This window comes from Anolis carolinensis, chromosome 2 (genome assembly GCF_035594765.1).
Source record: "Anolis carolinensis isolate JA03-04 chromosome 2, rAnoCar3.1.pri, whole genome shotgun sequence".
Classification (NCBI taxonomy): domain Eukaryota; kingdom Metazoa; phylum Chordata; class Lepidosauria; order Squamata; family Dactyloidae; genus Anolis; species Anolis carolinensis.
The window spans coordinates 94,476,184-94,494,588 of NC_085842.1; the positions used below are offsets into that span (position 1 = coordinate 94,476,184).

Below are 18,405 nucleotides of genomic sequence, written 5' to 3' on the forward strand. Positions count from 1 at the left end.
ATCAGTAAGACTGGAATGATCAAGACCATAATCTCAAGGAACCACAAGCATCGATTTTATACAATTTAGTCTGTATATTGCATTCACCTACAACGTCTTCTTTCTTGGCAACTGCTTAAGCTATAGTTAAAATGGTTCATTGTTTACATAATACAAACGACTCAAAGGAAAACAGATGGTTTGGAAAACTACACACCTAAAAGGTGTCTAAATTACTAATATGTTTCACTGTTCATTTTTAAAAGAGCAGATTTGAGTGCTTTCTATGCTTTTTGGCAACTGAGTTACTGGAACTATTATATAAAGATAGCTATGAAGAAATTTTTGGTCCATACCTTCTGCTGTAGTTTGGCTTCAGGTGATACAATAAAAAGTACAAAGCAGGAACAAATTGCAAAAAGGGTTTATTCAGGAATGTATTATATATTCTATGACAAAATGCTATTAGATCAAACATGTGATTTTGTGATTGTAGCCTGCATTCATTTCAAGATGCTCAGGACAACATAAATTTCTCTGCTCCTTCCTTTAATTTTAATCTCACAGTCCTGAAAATTTGACTGGGCTGAAAGTGTTATTATGTGAGCTGCACAGATCTCTTTTTTATAGGCCCATCATGTCACTGGGTTGGCATTCTTGTCAGGCACCGCAAGGGATTTCGGCCAGGAATTACAAACCTTCCATGTAATTCATTACCATTTCAGAAGAGGGAAGTGCAAGCCATGCCAGGAAATTATAGATGAGGTGATTTCATGAGAGATTTCTCCTAGATTATAATTGACTACTCTGTGCAATTTTGCCATAAAGGAATGTTCCCACTTTCCCCCTCTATATCAGATTACTGAATATATAATTATTGTGGTATTTGCTCACTCTTGAACCCAGATACCTGGCAGTCAAATGACAAGCATTATAATTGACACAATTCACTTTGTAGTCTTGGAATACTGGGAAGAAGCCGAGTACAGGTGAGTTTTTGGTCAAATAATTACGAAGTGATTCCAGAATTTATTACAGATAAAGGCAATACATAGTGAATTAACAGCTTCTCAAATTGAAATAATTCATATAATGCACGCTAATATTGTCTGCACTATTATGCTTATTCAACTTGGAGACGGAGCCCTCGGGGGCGTAGTGGATTAAAGCCTCGTGATTTTAAGGTTGGGTTTTTGACCTGAAGGTTGCCAGGTTCGAATCCAACCCGGGGAGAGCACGGATGAGCTCCCTCTATCAGCTCCAGCTCCATGCGGGGACATGAGAGAAGCTTCCCACAAGGATGGTAAAAACATCAAAACATCCGGGCGTCCCCTGGGCAACGTCCTTGCAGACGGCCAATTCTCTCACTCCAGAAGCGACTCAAGTGGCTCCTGACACGAAAAAAAAAAAACCAACAAAAAACTTGGGAGACTATGTGTAAATTACAAAATGCATTATGAGAAAGGAAGTAAGTAAGTAAGTAAGGAGTATATCTGGTTACTCAAAGGATCATTTATTAGAAATGAATCTCAAGGAATTACATCTTTATCCAACAGTAGTTTTTGAAGTGTTACACACAGTGGAAGGAAGAATATACTATACACCTCAGAGAAAAGAACTCTATAGTTCCACTATAAATTACTAGATTGCTTTGTTTACATAGTTATAATTCACAATTAAAGATACAAGTTTTACCCAAAACATTTGGCATAAAGATCGGTACAACACATAAAAACTCACTAGACTGAATAAAGGCAAAAGGAAATTGTTTTTTCCCTCACGAAGCCTTTTATAAATCAAAATGGGTATCAAAACATATCAGTTCATCTTTTTGTAGTGTGCCACAAGACAAGACAGGAGAGTGAAGGCAACATAAGAAGAAAGCTCCCTAAGTCTATGCTTGAAGGATGAGAAAAGAAATGTTGAAAATTATTTCCAAATTATTTCATTCAATATCTTTCATTGGAAATCTGAGTTTAAGGCATAAGCTCCTTCTCCTCCACAAACATTTACAATTAAGTAACTGATAATAAATGAGAATGGGCAAATTTTATAGGAGAACAGAGCTTACCCTGTAGTATTACTAATTACATTTTTTAAAAGTAGATATATAGAAACAAAACAAAGTATGCGGTTTTGGTGATACTCTGTTTTACTGCTGTAAGGGCCTTTTACTAAATTCTGAGAGTGCTGAAATGCTTATCTGAAGATTTGTCAGTCCCTTATCTTAAGGGTGAAGTGATACCAGTGAACCAAACACAGGTTCGCCTTCAAAGACAAACAATCTAACCACAACAAAGGATTTCTACATACTTTACATTATGATTTATCAATACAAGGTAAAGTGCAAGGGTTTCCTTCCCTTCTCCCATTGGGCTAATTTGCTCATTATAACATTTAAAATACTATTTTTAAAGTTCTCTCTTAGACAAGCCACCAACAGCTAGATTTCTGGGCTCTATCTTGCTTATGGCTCTTTTAAATCTGTTTTGAAAATCTGAAAAACTGTTCTTACCATTTGTTATTTTAGTTTTATGTTTTGCTCACCTAATCAGGAAATATTTTACTGGGAAATCTATCAGGTGGAAGAACACACAAACCTTGTTAGATTCAGCGTTATGCCTCTAGTGTTCTGCAAGATCATCAGGCGTGTCCCTTCTGAATCTTAATTTATGGCATGCCTTGCAACGTCTGAAATTTAATATAGAGGTTTGATATGCAATATTTACATCGCAAAGACACATTTGGAAGGTGAACAGGGGGAGGTGCCGGATGGGTCTTCATAACCATGTCATTTCATTACTGTAATTGTCATTGCACCTTTCCCTTCTCTTCACTCTCTTATTCATTCAATTCAAGGGATGAACAAAAATCCTTGTGCTATTACTGTTACTATTACATGTACAACAACTAACACACTGAGGACCACCATCTTTGACAAAGTCAAACTCATTATAGAAGATGTGCCACAGTAAGACCTTCGGCTCTGATGCAAAGCCCATTAAAACAATTTATGGCCCTTCTTCTCGCAAGTGGGTTCTTAGAAGGATTTGAAGGTTTCAAACATAACTTTTGGTTTGAGAAGTTTCATTCAATATAGATATGGTCATCCCTAAGTGCGGAAAGAGTCACTCTTAGGCTGAGGTACACTGTTGAACAGCTTACACCCCATGTAAAGTTTATATGTGACAAAAATAAAGGTAAAATGCGACCCACCAGCTTGTCTTAATGAACTCTGTCAATGTGACTCTGTTCTACTATATTCTAATTTTAGTCATTGCTTGAGGATTCATATCTTTGAAGCTCAAAAATGCTGATGAAGGTTTTATTAAAACCACAAGGAATAGAAAGTTTCCTTAAATGGCATGCAGCATAGTTTGCCATTATATTACACAACTGCATCATGGTGTTTTTGGTGATTCAAAACAAGATGTTCAAGAACCACAGGCTTCTCCCTGAATATAGATATTGCTGTTAACAGGGTCTGTTTCTAGCATAATAAGCCATGAGAATGGGCCACCCTGGCTACCAAGACATTGGCTCAAGACTTGTTGGTTTAGCTGCATATAAGGCATAGACAGATGTTTATAAAAGGCAACAAGATTCACAAAACATGACCTACAATCCCTCAGATCTAATGGTGAGATTTGTGATCCCCTTCATTTTGGGAATATTGATTTGCTTTTAAAAATTTTCTCCAATTCATTCATTTTGGGAAAGAAGAGTCTTGAACTTAAGAGAAAGCACTTGCCTCTGCATTTTTCTGCAGACGAACTGTGAATATATTTTTTTTGTACATTCATTTGGAAACTGCTTAAATTCTGAAGTTCTGTGCCAAAATAAGCCCTAAAACTCTAAAGCTTATGTTTTTGGTTTCGACATGAGGCATAAGGTGCTCATCTTTGAGGAATTTTGCCATGGGTACCAAGTTGAACAAGATTAATCTTATAAGCCACAAATTGTTAACACTGGTTCACCTGTGAAGATAAATTAACTAAATTTATGGGTAGTTCAATCTATTCATTCAATGAAGGAAGTGTAATCAGGTGCCAAATTTTAAAATGCTAAGTAGCAATCTGAAGTATTCTAGCATTATTTCTCATTACAATGTCATACAGGTATTTAAATAAGATCAATTAAATGTATATAGCCTATGACATACTGGCTGAACATATCCTGCCTGAAAATATCCACATCATCCAATTTACTGGAATAATATGCACTAGACGATGTTTTCTTAACATGTTTGTCAGAAAAAAACAGTTACAAAATTAATCATCTCTGAGAGAAATGGTAGGTTTTCAAACTGTTTGTCAGAAATAAAAACAAGTGAAGAGGTTTCAATGTATAGCCTCAGATTAAAAATACACACAGTATTTACTGAAGTGGGATCTTCCCACAGAGTATTCCACCAAAGCATAATATAATCCTGAAGAATAACATTTGAGACATCATCTTTGGAGCAGGCATCTCAGCATCTCATATGACTCCAGACAGCTTGTATTTTATTTATTTCAGTGGTACTTAGACTGCAGTTTTTCAAAGCAAAGTTAAGGACTGCAATGGTGCTATTCATTTTAATATTCACGGTGAATAAAATACAACAGCATCTACAAATAGTATCACAATTCTGTTGTTTTGAATAAAGTTTTATTTTAGGATGGGCCTGAGTAAGTTTAGTCTGTTTTTAACAGTTTGAAAAAGGACCAAAAACCTACCATCCATGTCCAACTGGGAATACAAAAACTGGGCAGCACCACCTAAAAGGTCAAACTTGGTAGGCCACAAACTGGCAGGCCATCATTAGACCACAATGCTAAATCTTCTGCACTGAAAAGCATGGAGGTGCTGTATGCATTATGCACAGCAGACTATATTATGCACTCGTAACTCAGAAAATTAAATACACCGTTGTTATCAAGTGTCTGATTAATGGGTACATATTTCATCAAAATCTGATTGAACCTACCACCAAATGGCTTCTACACAACACCAGATTTAATCTAGTATTTAATCTCTGAATCAAGGCACACAGGAACTTATATGAAGCCATTTTTAGTATCATGGTGAGTACAAATCAAAAGGTATTTACCAAACTCTAGCAAAACAACAAATTGCATGTCAAAATTGTAGAAGCTCACCATTACAAAATATTCCGAAGAACGTAGGTATTTATCAATGCAACTCATTAATGTATGAATCAGAGGTTCTAGAAGAGTTTAGCAGATAAGCAAGGCTTATTCCTCTATGAAAACTCTCAGTTGCCCAAAAGACACAAAGGCTCCACCGAGAGACTAGCACCCATGAAAACGTGAGACAAGTAATCCCAGATTGTGCACAAGCAGTGAGCTACAAATTAATATTTTTTGTACCAGACATCCAGTGCTATGCCTGATCTGTGCCATAAATATTCTCTGGACACAATATGATCCAATGTTAGAATTCTGAATTCATTTCATTTGCGACTTATATCATAAAAGGCTTACTTCACTCCTCTATGCAGTTTTTGTCTTTAACATCTTGATTTTTTGTGAACTCTATTCCCCAGTAAAATATTAGTATTTGAAAGCACACAAGTCATCACATACCTTCCGGAATTGTATACTCTAGTGCTGTGGACCAAAGTTTTCTATATTACTTTCTACTGTACACTTTAATTTACAAAAAAAGTCTTTTAACAGCTTAAAAATATTTCTAATGCACCTTTAACATCACACTTGCTTATGTCCAGAGTTTATTTAATTTTTATTCCAGTTTGCTGCTTTCTGATTTATGATCCAATCGACTCTTGTTACTCTTTACCATGTAAATGAAATAAGCAAGGGTCTCTTTCTCATTCACTGGGATGTTCCTGAAATGGCGGCTCACAGTCTGAAAGGGAAAAACACACATTAAGAACCCCTGAATAATGGAGCTAATATAATAATAATAATAAACTTTATTTATATCCTGCCCTATCTTCCCGTGGGGATATACAATCTATGGCTTTTCCACAGTTGACTTGAAGGATTCAGGGCATAGTGAGAATTTATGGAAACTCCCTTAATTTGAGTATTTCATGGAATATTAATTAAAATACCTTATTATCTCTAATAAGACCTACAAGAAGAACTATGTACACTAGTGGTGTGCATTTGTATGGAATCGCAATTCGTTTTGTTTTGTTTGATTCGTTTTGGCTCATTTTAGTTTTTGTCTCCGTTTCTGAAAACGGGGCGCCTATCCGAATGATATTTTTTTCTCGTGTCCATAAAAAACCCAAACATTTTCGGACCATTGGTAGAAAACAATTATAGCTCTCCTAAAGCCCAGTTTTAGAGAGAGACTGAAGGTTTGACTAGAGACAGGAGCCCAAAAATGTCTTTGCTTTCAAAAATACATGTAATTTATAACAAATAATAAGACTGTCCTATTGTATTTGTTCTCTATACAGCCCAAAGGAGAGGGAGGACCAAGCCACAGGTAATACACAGAGATGGGGGAAAATAAAAGGGTAGTTTTTCCAAGGGTTTAAAGCAGGGGTCCCCAAACTTTTTAAACAGGGGGCCAGTTCACGGTCCCTCAGACCATTAGGGGGCCAGTCTATAGTTTTTTTTTTAAAAAAAACTGTGAACAAATTCCTATGCACACTGCACATATCTTATTTTGAAGTAAAAAAAAACCTAAACAGGAACAAATACAGCCTCAATGTTAATAATATAAATCATCATCATCATATAAATAATAAAGAGGGTTGGAAGAGACCACTTGGGCCATTTAGTCTAGCCCCCTCCTGCCTTTGTCCACCAAAAGCACAAGCAAAGCACTCCTGACAGATGGCCACCCAGCCTCAATATTAATAATAATAATAATAATAATAATAATAATAATAATAATAATAATAAAAATAAAAATAATGAAGAGGGTTGGAAGAGATCCCTTGGGCAATTTAGTCCAACCCCCTTCTGCCTTTGTGCACCAAAAACACAAGCAAAGCTCCCCTGACAGATGGCCACCCAGCCTCAATGTTAATAATAATAATAATACAAATAAAAATAATGAAGAGGGTTGGAAGAGACCCCTTGGGCAATGCAGTCCAACCCCCTTCTGCCTTTGTGCACCAAAAGCACAAGCAAAGCTCCCCTGATAGATGGCCACCCAGCCTCAATGTTAATAATAATAATAATAATAATAATAATAATAATAATAATAATACAAATAAAAATAATGCAAATAAAAATAACGAAGAGGGTTGGAAGAGACCCTTTGGGCAATGTAGTCCAACCAGCTTCTGCCTTTGTGCAGCAATAGCACAAGCAAAACACCCCCTTAATTATTAAAAATTAAATAATAACTAAAATACCTTTATAAACACAAAACAAAGCTTTGCAAGGCAAGCACCGGGCGAAGAAGGAGGCTGGGAAAGGCATCACACGAGGGAGGAGGCGGGGAAAGGCTCAAGGCTGGTGAAGCAGAGGGAGGAAAGGGCTCAAGGCTCATGCAGCAGAGGGGAAAAGAAGGAAAGGCTCCAAGGCTTATGCAGGGAGGGAGAAGCCAGCAAAGCTTTGCAAGGCAAGCACTGGGAGAAGGAGGCGGGGAAAGGCACCGGGCGAGAGAGGAGGCGGGGAAAGGCACCGGGCGAGAGAGGAGGCTGGGAAAGGCACCGGGCGAGGGAAGAGGCAGGGAAAGGCACTGGGTGAGAGAGGAGGCTGGGAAAGGCACCGGGCGAGGGAGGAGGCTGGGAAAGGCACCGGGCGAGAAAGGAGGCGGGGAAAGGCACCGGGCGAGGGAGGAGGCTGGGAAAGGCACCGGGCGAGAGAGGAGGCGGGGAAAGGCACCGGGCGAGGGAGGAGGCTGGGAAAGGCACCGGGCGAGAGAGGAGGCTGGGAAAGGCACCGGGCGAGAGAGGAGGCTGGGAAAGGCACCGGGCGAGGGAGGAGGCTGGGAAAGGCCCCGGGCGAGAAAGGAGGCGGGGAAAGGCACCGGGCGAGGGAGGAGGCTGGGAAAGGCACCGGGCGAGAGAGGAGGCGGGGAAAGGCACCGGGCGAGGGAGGAGGCTGGGAAAGGCACCGGGCGAGAGAGGAGGCGGGGAAAGGCACCGGGCGAGAGAGGAGGCTGGGAAAGGCACCGGGCGAGAGAGGAGGCTGGGAAAGGCACCGGGCGAGGGAGGAGGCAGGCAAAGGCACTGGGTGAGAGAGGAGGCGGGGAAAGGCACTGGGAGAAGGAGGAGGTGGGGAAAGGCACCGGGCGAGGGAGGAGGCGGGGAAAGGCACTGGATGAGAGAGGAGGTGGGGAAAGGCTCAAGGCTCGTGCAGCAGAGGGAGGAAAGGCAGGAAAGGCAAGGCTCCAAGGCAGCGAGAGGGAGCTCAAAGGCTTGTGCAGGGAGCGGGAGAAAGAAGGAAAGGCTCCAAGGCTTATGCAGGGAGGGAGAAGGCAGGAAAGGCGGTAGCGGCACGCACCTTCCTTGGAGGAGGGTGCGGGCCGGATAAATGCCTTCAGGGGGCCGCATGTGGCCCGCGGGCCGTAGTTTGGGGACCCCTGGTTTAAAGGGTAAAACCCTCATTCATAAAGATTATCATTTGTGCTACTTCTTCAACCAAGCTTCAAGACTTACATCTGCATGAAACAACACTGAAAATTAAGTGTTAACCTCAGTTTATGAACTCTTTCATTTGTTGCTTTGGAAAATATATAAACATGAATGCAATATTTACTATAATGCTGTGAAATAGTTAATATTTGGTTTAAATCTTATGTGCCTTTGTTAATTATACGTTTGCTACTTCAGTTCTATTATATACTGTGTGTAATAGGACAACCTTTCTCTATACTAGTTTTTCCAAGGGCCAGTTATAAAGAGACAGGTTTGATTTCTAACCAGAGAAGTGAAGCCCAACAGTTTCTTACTTTTTAAAAGTATTTCTTTTAAAAAAAACAATGGGGGGGGGGAGAAGAGGGTTTTCCACAAAGAATAAAGAAGAAAATCCCCACATGTGCTCCCAGCCAAATCAACCCCTACCACTTCAAAAATCCCAGCCCCTTCCCTTCAAAGAAAAAATAAATAAAAAATATGCCAAACAGCCAGGCAAAAATTAATGCCCAAATCTTTGCCCAGTGTCCAGTGCTCTCACCAGCAAGGCAAGGCAACCAGCAAGCCAAGCCAAGAGGAGAGAGAGAGCAAACCAGCCAGCCCAGCAGCAGCAAAAGACACGACTGCAATGGCCGCTTTAGGGGCAGTCCCCCCAATATACCCCATCCAGTCTACGTCACTGTTTCCTTGGCCTCTGATTGACCAAGGATTACCTCCCACTTCCTCCTCTGACGCATGAGGAAGAAGTTTGCAGGAGTGGATGCCACATGGCCCGAAAATGAAAGCAAAGCACGGTATTTGTGCAGCTTTCTCTTTCGTGTCGCCTTTTGTTTCGTCCGAAAATTGCATCTTTTGTTTTGTGCATCCAAATGGACTGTACAAAACAAATACACAAATGAAACAGATCAAACAAATACTGCTCACAACATTAATGTACACACACACACACACACGTAATTTCTTAAGGGCTCTCAAAGAGAGATGGGCAGGCTTAATGACTTGAAGTTTCAAGAGAGAGATTTCAACTGAACATCTGATGGAATTTCTTGACAATAAGTGTAATGGAATCCATTGACTAGAAGAAATGATAGGATCTTTTCTAAATGTCTTCAAAAAGAGCCTGGCCAGGTATCTGATGAAATACTTTAGCTGGAGATAAATAAATCTTTATTTATATCCTGCCCTACCCTCACGTCGGGATATACAATCTATTGAGCACGAGCCTGGACTCAGGAGGCCTCTTCCAACTCAATGCTAAATAAACATTAGTATAATGTAAGCATATATTTCCTTAAATATATTTGCCTTCTGAAGTAAGAAAACACGTTCCACATATTTCTTAAGCAACTTACTTCTGCTAGTTGAGCTTTATTGAGACCAGGCCTTGTCTGCAACTTATAATGCCTTTTGTAACGCCGTAGAGTATTTACCTGAAGTTGAAACAAGTCAACCTGCAAAAGAAATGACATTAATACGGAAAAGGAATTAACAAGGGATAGTAATCTTCAAAATACATATGCACCCTAAGAATCAGCATATAAGAAACATGCCTTGTTCCATTTCAAGATCCACCAAAAAGCACAGTAGTATAACTCTAGAACTTTATTTGAAGAGAGGGTACCTCACTTTTGTGTGGTTCCCTGCACTGAGACAAACATGTAGGTTCAGTTCTGAGGATATATTATCCTAGCAATTTCCTCTGTTATTCAGCAAAATACTGTTTTTGATTGTTCTCCGAAGAGATTACATCTTTATTCTACTCATATATTACATGTAGTTCAAACAATGGTTTTACAGACATGTTTTAGCATTTTATTTGAAGAGACTGCATGTCAGTTCTTAGAATGCCAAACAAGGGAGTAGTGCAACAAGATCTTCAGGGCCACACTTTCCAAATCAAAGTGATAATCCGTTATTCTGTTTTTGAACCATTGCAATCAAGTCATCTAATGAATACATATGCCACCAACACTAGGTTTTTGAAGCACTAGCTGGAAAACAAAACAAAAACAATATTCAAACATCTCCATTCTGTACATTCTCACCTTTAGTTATACAGTTATGAGTCACTAAAGTTGGAACTTAGGATTCAAAGCAAATATGTGATTTGGGAAAGTCAGGAAATAACTACTGTTCAATAAAAGCAATGGTACAGTAAAGTATGACTCCCGTCAGCAAAACTATGGTACGTGGAATACTGGTAACTAGGAACTTAAAGGGCTGCCTTTATCTTTTAAGGCCTTGCCATCACATGTTTAAACTCATAATCTGAATCATGAACACCACGGACTACCACAAAAATGAAAATACACATTTGGATTCCATCAACTTTCTACAGGACGCAATTTAATGCTGTTTACCTTTCATTATGCAGAGAATGAGAAGAACGAGTTGGAGAGCAATCTTAATCAAGCTACTCCATTCTCCAGATGGGTTGCGACTGGCACTTCAATGACATCAAATTCTGTTTGGCAGGACAGACATACAGTTGTGGTTCTAAATATCCACTGATCTTAAAAACTTGATAAAACTATGCTTGCACTTTCTGTCCTGGATGGTACAACCTGGCAGAGCTTGGAATGTAGCAGATCTGCAGCTCTGCTCCTCCCTAATCTCATCTATGTATAACTGGTCTTCCCACTTCAAGCAGAAAAGATTTTAATGGAATGAAGCAAGAAGTGGGTCCTTTGTAAAATACTAGAAAACAGTGATCTTTAAAAGTAAAAGTGAAGCACCCTAAAGCCAATGATGGTGAAATGATTCTACAAGATACAACATTAGGCAGCATATGTACTGTGTTGCCTTTAGAACTAAAAACAAAGGTTAATCAAAACATAAACAACTCCTCTTTGAATTTCCTTAAGCTACATACCTCTGGGACATCCATGTCATGCTCTGGAGAGTCTCCTCCATCATCACTTGTCTTCCTTTTCCTTTTATTTCGAACACTCTGAATAAAGTTCTTGTGGAAATCACATATATACAAATGTCTTACCTAAGGATTAAAACATGTGTAGTGGTCACAGTACAGTAGAGAAGAGTATGGTGAATTATAAAATGAGTAGGCAACTAAAAGGTATTTACCAACAAAGTATTGGGATGTTTTGGGCCTAGGCTGCTAAGCAACTTCATGGAAGAACAGAACCAAAACATTAAAGTATCAGTGGGCTTACTCAGTTTTATGTATGTTAAAGGGAAAAACTTGGTTTTATAATACACTAGCTATGCCCGGCCACGCGTTGCTGTGGCGATGTCTGGTGGTGTTGGTGAGAACTTGTTGAGATAGTGGTGGTATTGAATGTCTGTTGTATGGTTGTCTTTATGTTTAGTATGCATTTGGTTGTTTGTGTACTGTGAAAGTGGTGAGGGTAGAGGGGGTCTCTGTCCCTGTGTAGTATTGTATAGTATTTATACGTTGTCCATGTGTTGGGTATGCTTGGATTGTGTCCTGCTGCATAGTAGAAAGGGTTGGGCTGGATGGCCCTTAGGGGTCTCTCCAAACTCTTGTGCCTGTCTCCTGGGCTGAGTGCATTGCTAGGAGACCAAGTGGGCGGAGCTTAGCCCTCTAACTGGCAGCAATTGGATAAAAACAATTATTCCTCTCCCTCTAATTAGGACTTTATTTTTCTTTTCTTTTTGTTGTATCAACCTAGAGCCGTGGATGATGGCTTGTGTTGTCAAATTTTGAGGTTGGGGGGCCTGTAGTTTTGTTGTTTTGTCCGCTGCCCTGATGCCATCACTCTTTTATATATATAGATATCTCTAGTCCAAAGTAAGAGACAGTACTCCAGCAAATCCCTTTACCAATGAAAGAACCATGAACATCAGAAGATGTAAAGTAATTTAACGTAACATTCACCATATATCCCTATTTTGTTAATAGGGATATATGGGGATAGAAGAATTAAGGACCAAGACCAAGAATTAATGATGATAATGTTTAGTAATAGCGTGGGGGTGGAAGGATAAAAAGAAATGGACACTTGAAAAATGGTATGAATATATGTGGGATCAAATACAACTGGACATTATGGACATTATAAGAAGCAAAACAACATGGTCAGATAAACAGAAGAAAATTAAAGAAATATGGACTCCATTCAGCAGATGGCTACAGATTGTTAAACCATATGATGAAAGCTGGAAGAAAAAAATGGATAGAATGGAAAGAAGGCTCATGTAACAAAGAAAAAAAGAAAGTTGTCAACAGGGAAGGGGGTGGGGTGGGTGTGGGGAGGGAGAAGGGAATGGAAAAAAATTAAAAAAGTAAAAACTAGGATAAAAAGAATGTAATACAGTAGAAAAAATGTAATTATATCTAATTTCGTATGAGGTGGAAGAAATAAAGAACAATACAATCTTGAAGTGCTACTAACTCTACCCTCTAAAAGGAGTATCTTTTTTATCGAGAGATAGCTAAATTAGCCAGACAGGTAAATACAAAATAAAATTATCAGGCCCTTCCTATGTACTACCTTGTGTAGTCTTTATATCACTCCTCATTTAGAGTTCTTCAGTTCTGAGTGAAGTCGGGCTTACATGAAAGAGGGCTATAAAGAGCAATACTAAAATGCTGAATACCACCAATTCCCTAGTGCCACAAGCAATAATGCTCCAGTTTAGGTACCAGATGTGACAGATGTTGCTTAATGTTAACACTAATTGGCTGACAGTGTTTAAATCTGCATGGGGTTTGCCAAGAAATAAATATGTTTGCAGTTTCCAACATTTAAAAGATTGTTTAATTATAGCATGAGGTTTTAGATTTGACAGTTTCCAAATGAACTGTTTCAAAGTCTAAATTCTACCAATGCACATTTATCAATCAGCACTATCTGCACAAGTTACTAATACGCAATTCCATATTTCCACCTTTAAACTTAAGAGCTCAGAACTGGTTACAGCCCCCCCTTATTTCAACTACCCAGAACAATCCTTTCTACATCACACATCTACATGTCATTCTCCCACCCATCATGTATTATGGTTTCTGTGCAACTGGCATCACTCTGCTTTGTAAAACTGAAAAGTTGCTTTACTGCAATTTAAATAGATTAACTTCCAATATATTTTACAATTTTAAGTCACTAAAAAGTTTCTCACACAACTGAGAAACGCTCGTTTACTGTACAGTTTTGTGTTGATAAACTACAAGCATTCACAAAAAATAGCAGAGGTAACATGTTCTGTTTCATATTTCAACTCACAACACAAGTTAAATGCACATTGACACCACTTTAACTGTCATGGCTCAATGCTATGGAATTACTGTAAGGGAATTGTAGTTTGAAGGGCTCTTTTGCTTCTTTGCCAAAAAGGGCTGGGGCTTCATTAAACAGTAAATCCCAGGATTCCCTAACAGAGCCATAAAAGTTAAAGTGGTGTCAAACTGCATTCATTCTACAGATTGTCAATTAAGATGGCTGACATAACGGAGCTGACTGAGCAACTTTGAAGCAATACTGATCTCCAACAAGGGCAGCCTCTTTAAATGGAAACATTTCCCAGAGAACTTTGAAAATGCATTGCTGTGTGTTTTCCGGGCTGTATGGCCATGTTCCAGAAGGATTATTTCCTGATGTTTCGCCTGCATCTATGGCACACACCCTCAGAGGTTGTGAAGTCTGTTCGAAACTAGTCAAGTGGGCTTTTATGTATCTATGGAATGTTCAGGGTGGGAGAAAGAACACTTGTCTGTTTGAGGCAGGTGTGAATGGTGCAACTGGCCACCCCGATTAGCACTGAATAGCTTTGCAGCTTCAAGGTCTGGCTGCTTACTGACTAGGGGAATCCTTTGTTGGGAGGTGTTAGCTGGCCCTGAATGATTCATGTCTGGAATTCCTTCATTTTTTTAGTTGTGTTCTGTCGATTTTAGAGTTTTTTTTAAAATACTGGTAGCCAGATGTTGTTAATTTTCATGGTTTCCTCTTTTCTGTTGAAATTGTCCATATGCTTGCGGATTTCTACGGCTTCTCTGTGTAGTCTGGCATGGTAGTTGTTAAAATGGCTGAGCATTTCTGTGTTCTCCCAGGCAGTAAGCAGCCAGACCTTGAAGCTGAAAGGCTTTTCAAAGCTAATCAGGGTGGCCAATTGCAACACTCACACTCGCCTCAAACTGACACGAGTTCTTTTTCCCACCTTAGGCTTCCACAGATATATAAATCCCTTTTGTCTAGTTTCCAACAGACGTCACAACCTCTGAGGACGCCTGCCATAGATGTAGGTGAAACGTCGGGAGAGAATGCTTCTGGAACATGGCCATACAGTCTGGAAAACTCACAGTAACCCAGTGTTTTCAGCCATGAAGGCCTTCAACAGCAAGCTTTGGAAATCTTCACTACAAGACAAGCATTGGATTGATGTAAAAGCTGTCGTTGCCAGGAAACGCCAAAGGAAGCAATGCTTATCTCTGCAAGAATGGTAGCCCCTTTAAACAACATTTCCTAAAGAACTCCAGAACTCTTCAGAACAAGACACCCAAATGGATTAATAGAAGAGCGGTGAATTATTCCAAGGAGATGAAGGCAAATAAAGTGTGTTGAGACAGGCCAGCAAAAGTGCAAAACGGGCTGGGTGGGTAAGCCTTAGAATCACAGAGTAGGAAGAGAACTCATGAGCTCTCCAGTCCAACCCTCTGCCAAGAAGCAGGAAAATCGCATTCAAAACACTCCTGAGAGATGACCACACAGCCTCTGCTTAAAAGCCTTCACCACACTTCGGGGCAGAGAGTTCCACTGCAGAACAGCTCTCACAGTGGGGAATTTCTTCCTAATATTCAGGTGGAATCTCCTTTCCTGTAGTTTGAAGCCATTGTTCCACTGTGTCCTAGTCTCCAGGGCAGCAGAAAACAAGCCTGCTCCCTCCTCTCTATGACTTTCCCTCACATCTTGATACATGGCCCTCATCATGTTTTCTCTCAGCCTTCTCTTCTGCAGGCTAAACATTCCCAGCTCTTTAAGCAGCTCCTCATAGGACTTATTCTCCAGACACTTGATAATTTTAGTCGCCCTCGTCTGGACACATTCCAGCTTCTCAACATCTCCCTTCAATTGCAGTGCCCAGGATTGAACACAGTGTGAATCCTGGTCTAGTCTGACCAAGGCAGAATAAAGCGGTCCCATGACTTGCCTGGATATAGTGGTTCCCAACCTATGGCCCAGGGCCCAGCAGTGAGCCACGAGAATGAAAATCTGGTCTGCAAACCACCTTCCTATTTATTTATTTATTTTATTTCCGCTCCTTTCCGCAGAGCTGACCATTGCATTGGATAGACCACATCAGCTCTAGATAATTAAATATGGTTTTCTATGGGTGAGTAGATGGCGACTACTGGGTGGCATATGCTCTGTATCAGAAACTAGAGCCGATGTGGCCTATCCAATGCAATTTTCTGAATCCGCACCCCAGATAACCAAACCGAATCTAAAGTTGACCGAAAACTGATTTCTAACCCTTTTGGTACTAATTCTGGAGAGTGGTCCCTGGTCAAAGTGGTCTCTGTTCAAGTGCGTGGTCCCTGGTCAAAAGAAAAGGTTGGGAACCACCGATCTAGACACTAGGTTAAAAGATTTTCCCCTGACATTAAGTCCAGTCATGTCCAACTCTGGGGGTTGGTGCTCATCTCCATTTCTAAGCCGAAGAGAGCGTTGTCGCCTCCAAGGTCATGTGGCCAGTATGACTGCATGGAGCGCTGTTACCTTCCAGCTTCTGCTATTAGCTGTGGCTAATAGCAGAAGCTCCCCCCGCTCCTCAGATTCGAACTGGCCACTTTTTGGTCAGCAAGCTCAGCAGCTCAGGAGTTTAACCCGATGCACCACCGGGGGAGGGGGGCGATCTAGATACTAGACTCCTATTTATGCAGATCAAAACCCCACTGGTTTTTTTTTTTTTTTTTTTTGCTGCGGCATGACATTGTTGGCTCCTGTTTAACTAGTCCACGAGGACTCCAAGATCTTTTTCACACATACTGCTGTGGAGATTATGCAAAGACAAGCGGCTTCCAATGGCGTATCCTCCCCCCGCCCCCCAAACTCACACTTTTGTCGATGTCGAGCTTGAGCTTCTTCTGGGAGATGCTCTTCTGGATCCTCTTGCTGAAGGAGGCGTTGCCGGCGGGGCGGAGGCACCGGTCCCCGTCGTCGAAGAGGCAGCAGCTCTGTCCGTAGAAGGGGCCGCTGCTGGGGGGCCCATCCCGGCTGTCTTCCTCCGTGCTGAAACCATTCATCGCCGCCCCGCTCCCTCCAGCCCGGCGGCGAAAGAGGCAGCCAAGCCCCCTTGCCGGAAAAAAAGGAACCACTATTTAACTCGACCGGGCGCCAACTTGGAGGAGTGTTTCCCTTTAAGGGCTCTTCCGTCAATCTGATTCCCTCCCGCCCCTCAAGACGGACGGATTGACTGCCTTGATCATAAACTCCAAGCGGACGTTCGGCGGCTCTTCCCGCAGGTCGGCCCCCTCCCCGTTTCCTCCGCGCCTCAGCCCGCTGGAGCCGGCAGCCCGGGACGAGCCTGTGCCCGGCTGCCGGCCCCTCGGGAGGAGGCCACCCCTTGGCCCGAAGAGGCGGAGGCGGCCAGGCCCGGGCGGGAGAAAGGACGCCCGCTCCCCTCCGCGGCCGCGGGACCCTCCGCTCCTCACTCCGCTTCCCTCACACTCGCACACAAAACCTGCCCGCTCCGCCTCCTCCATCCCAAGCGGAAGTCCCGCCCTCGAGCGCCCACTGGCTGCCGACGCGCCGCTCCTGGAGCCCATTGGGCGAGGCAGCTGCCCGTCCACCGCCATAGGCTACTTCCTGCAAAGAGAAAGCATTATACATACTCTCGCTGAGAGTGCTTCTCCCGCTCCGGTCTTGTTTTGGACTTCAGCTCCCAGAATGCCTCTTCGCTGCCCAAGGCGGCTGAGGCTTCTGGGAGTTGAAGTCCAAAAAATGCCAACTCTAACTCGGAGGACTGGAGTTCGGGAAGGAGAGGGAAGAACGTGAGGCAGGAATTCTGAACACACGGATTAAGGAGCAAAACGGGCCTAAGAAGCCTGAGGGCTCAATCCAATGAGCGATGGACATGGATGTTGATGATTCCCATTCATTCAACAGGGATACATCTACACCAGGCACGGACCAACTTGGGCCTTCCCTCCAGGTGTTTTGGACTTCAACTCCCACCATTTCTGGCCTGAGGCCAGGAAGGGGCCTGAGGCCAGGAATGGTGGGAGTTGAAATCCAAAACACCTGGAGGGAAGGCCCAAGTTGGCCCATACCTGGTCTACACTGTAGAATGGATCCAATTGGACACCATTTCAATTGCAGGGGTTCAGTGCTATGGAATCCTGTGATATTTAGTCCGCTAAAGCATCAGCCCTCTGGCTACAGGTGCCAGTCGCTGTCTTTTGGAATTGCACCATAGTCAAAGCAGGTTTCTGACATGTTGACTTTTGAGCATATGGCTCTGGAAACCAGGTTTAACTCCCCACTTGGGCGCTTGGCAGGTCGTGCTCTCTCAGCCTCAGGGCCCTTCCACACAGCCCTCTATCCCAGAATATCAGGGCAGAAAATCCCACAATATCTGTTTTAAACTGGGTTATCTGAGTCCACACTCAGATAATGTGGGATTTTCTGCCTTGATATTCTGGGATAGAGTGGATGTGTGGAAGGGCCCTCTGTGAAAACAAAGACAAACTCCCTCTGCACAAATCGGGCCAAGAAAACCCCATGACAGGCTTTCCTTGGGGTTCCCATGAGTTGAAAATGACTTGGTGGTGTTGGAGTTCAACCCCACACTGTCCGAGTCTGTAGTCTTTAATGAGCAGTAGTTAGCTTCGAATAGGCTGAGAGAAATCCCTTTCCTCCCGTCTCCTGAATGACAGT

General features: G+C 41.9%; 1 protein-coding gene across 1 annotated transcript; it reads right to left on the reverse strand.

The window, feature by feature from the left end:
• Window positions 1-1,471: 1,471 nt before the first annotated feature.
• Window positions 1,472-17,198, reverse strand: sap30l (SAP30 like). The gene is made up of 4 exons (XM_003223457.3): window positions 16,584-17,198; window positions 11,421-11,543; window positions 9,901-9,999; window positions 1,472-5,850 (listed from the first exon to the last, which is right to left on the reverse strand). Exons 1-4 carry the CDS (start codon window positions 16,770-16,772, stop codon window positions 5,725-5,727), a joined length of 537 nt encoding a protein of 178 aa, XP_003223505.1. The 5' UTR covers window positions 16,773-17,198; the 3' UTR covers window positions 1,472-5,724.
• Between the last annotated feature and the right edge of the window lie 1,207 nt (window positions 17,199-18,405).

Coding starts and splice junctions, on each gene's coding strand:
- sap30l (XM_003223457.3), bottom strand. CDS start 16,772: ATGAATGGTTTCAGCACGGAGGAAGACAGCCGGGATGGGCCCCCCAGC. Junction 11,544..16,583: donor AGCTCGACATCGACAAAAGT/GTGAGTTTGGGG, acceptor TTTAATCCTTAG/GTAAGACATTTGTATATATG. Junction 10,000..11,420: donor ATGACATGGATGTCCCAGAG/GTATGTAGCTTA, acceptor TTTCTTTTGCAG/GTTGACTTGTTTCAACTTCA.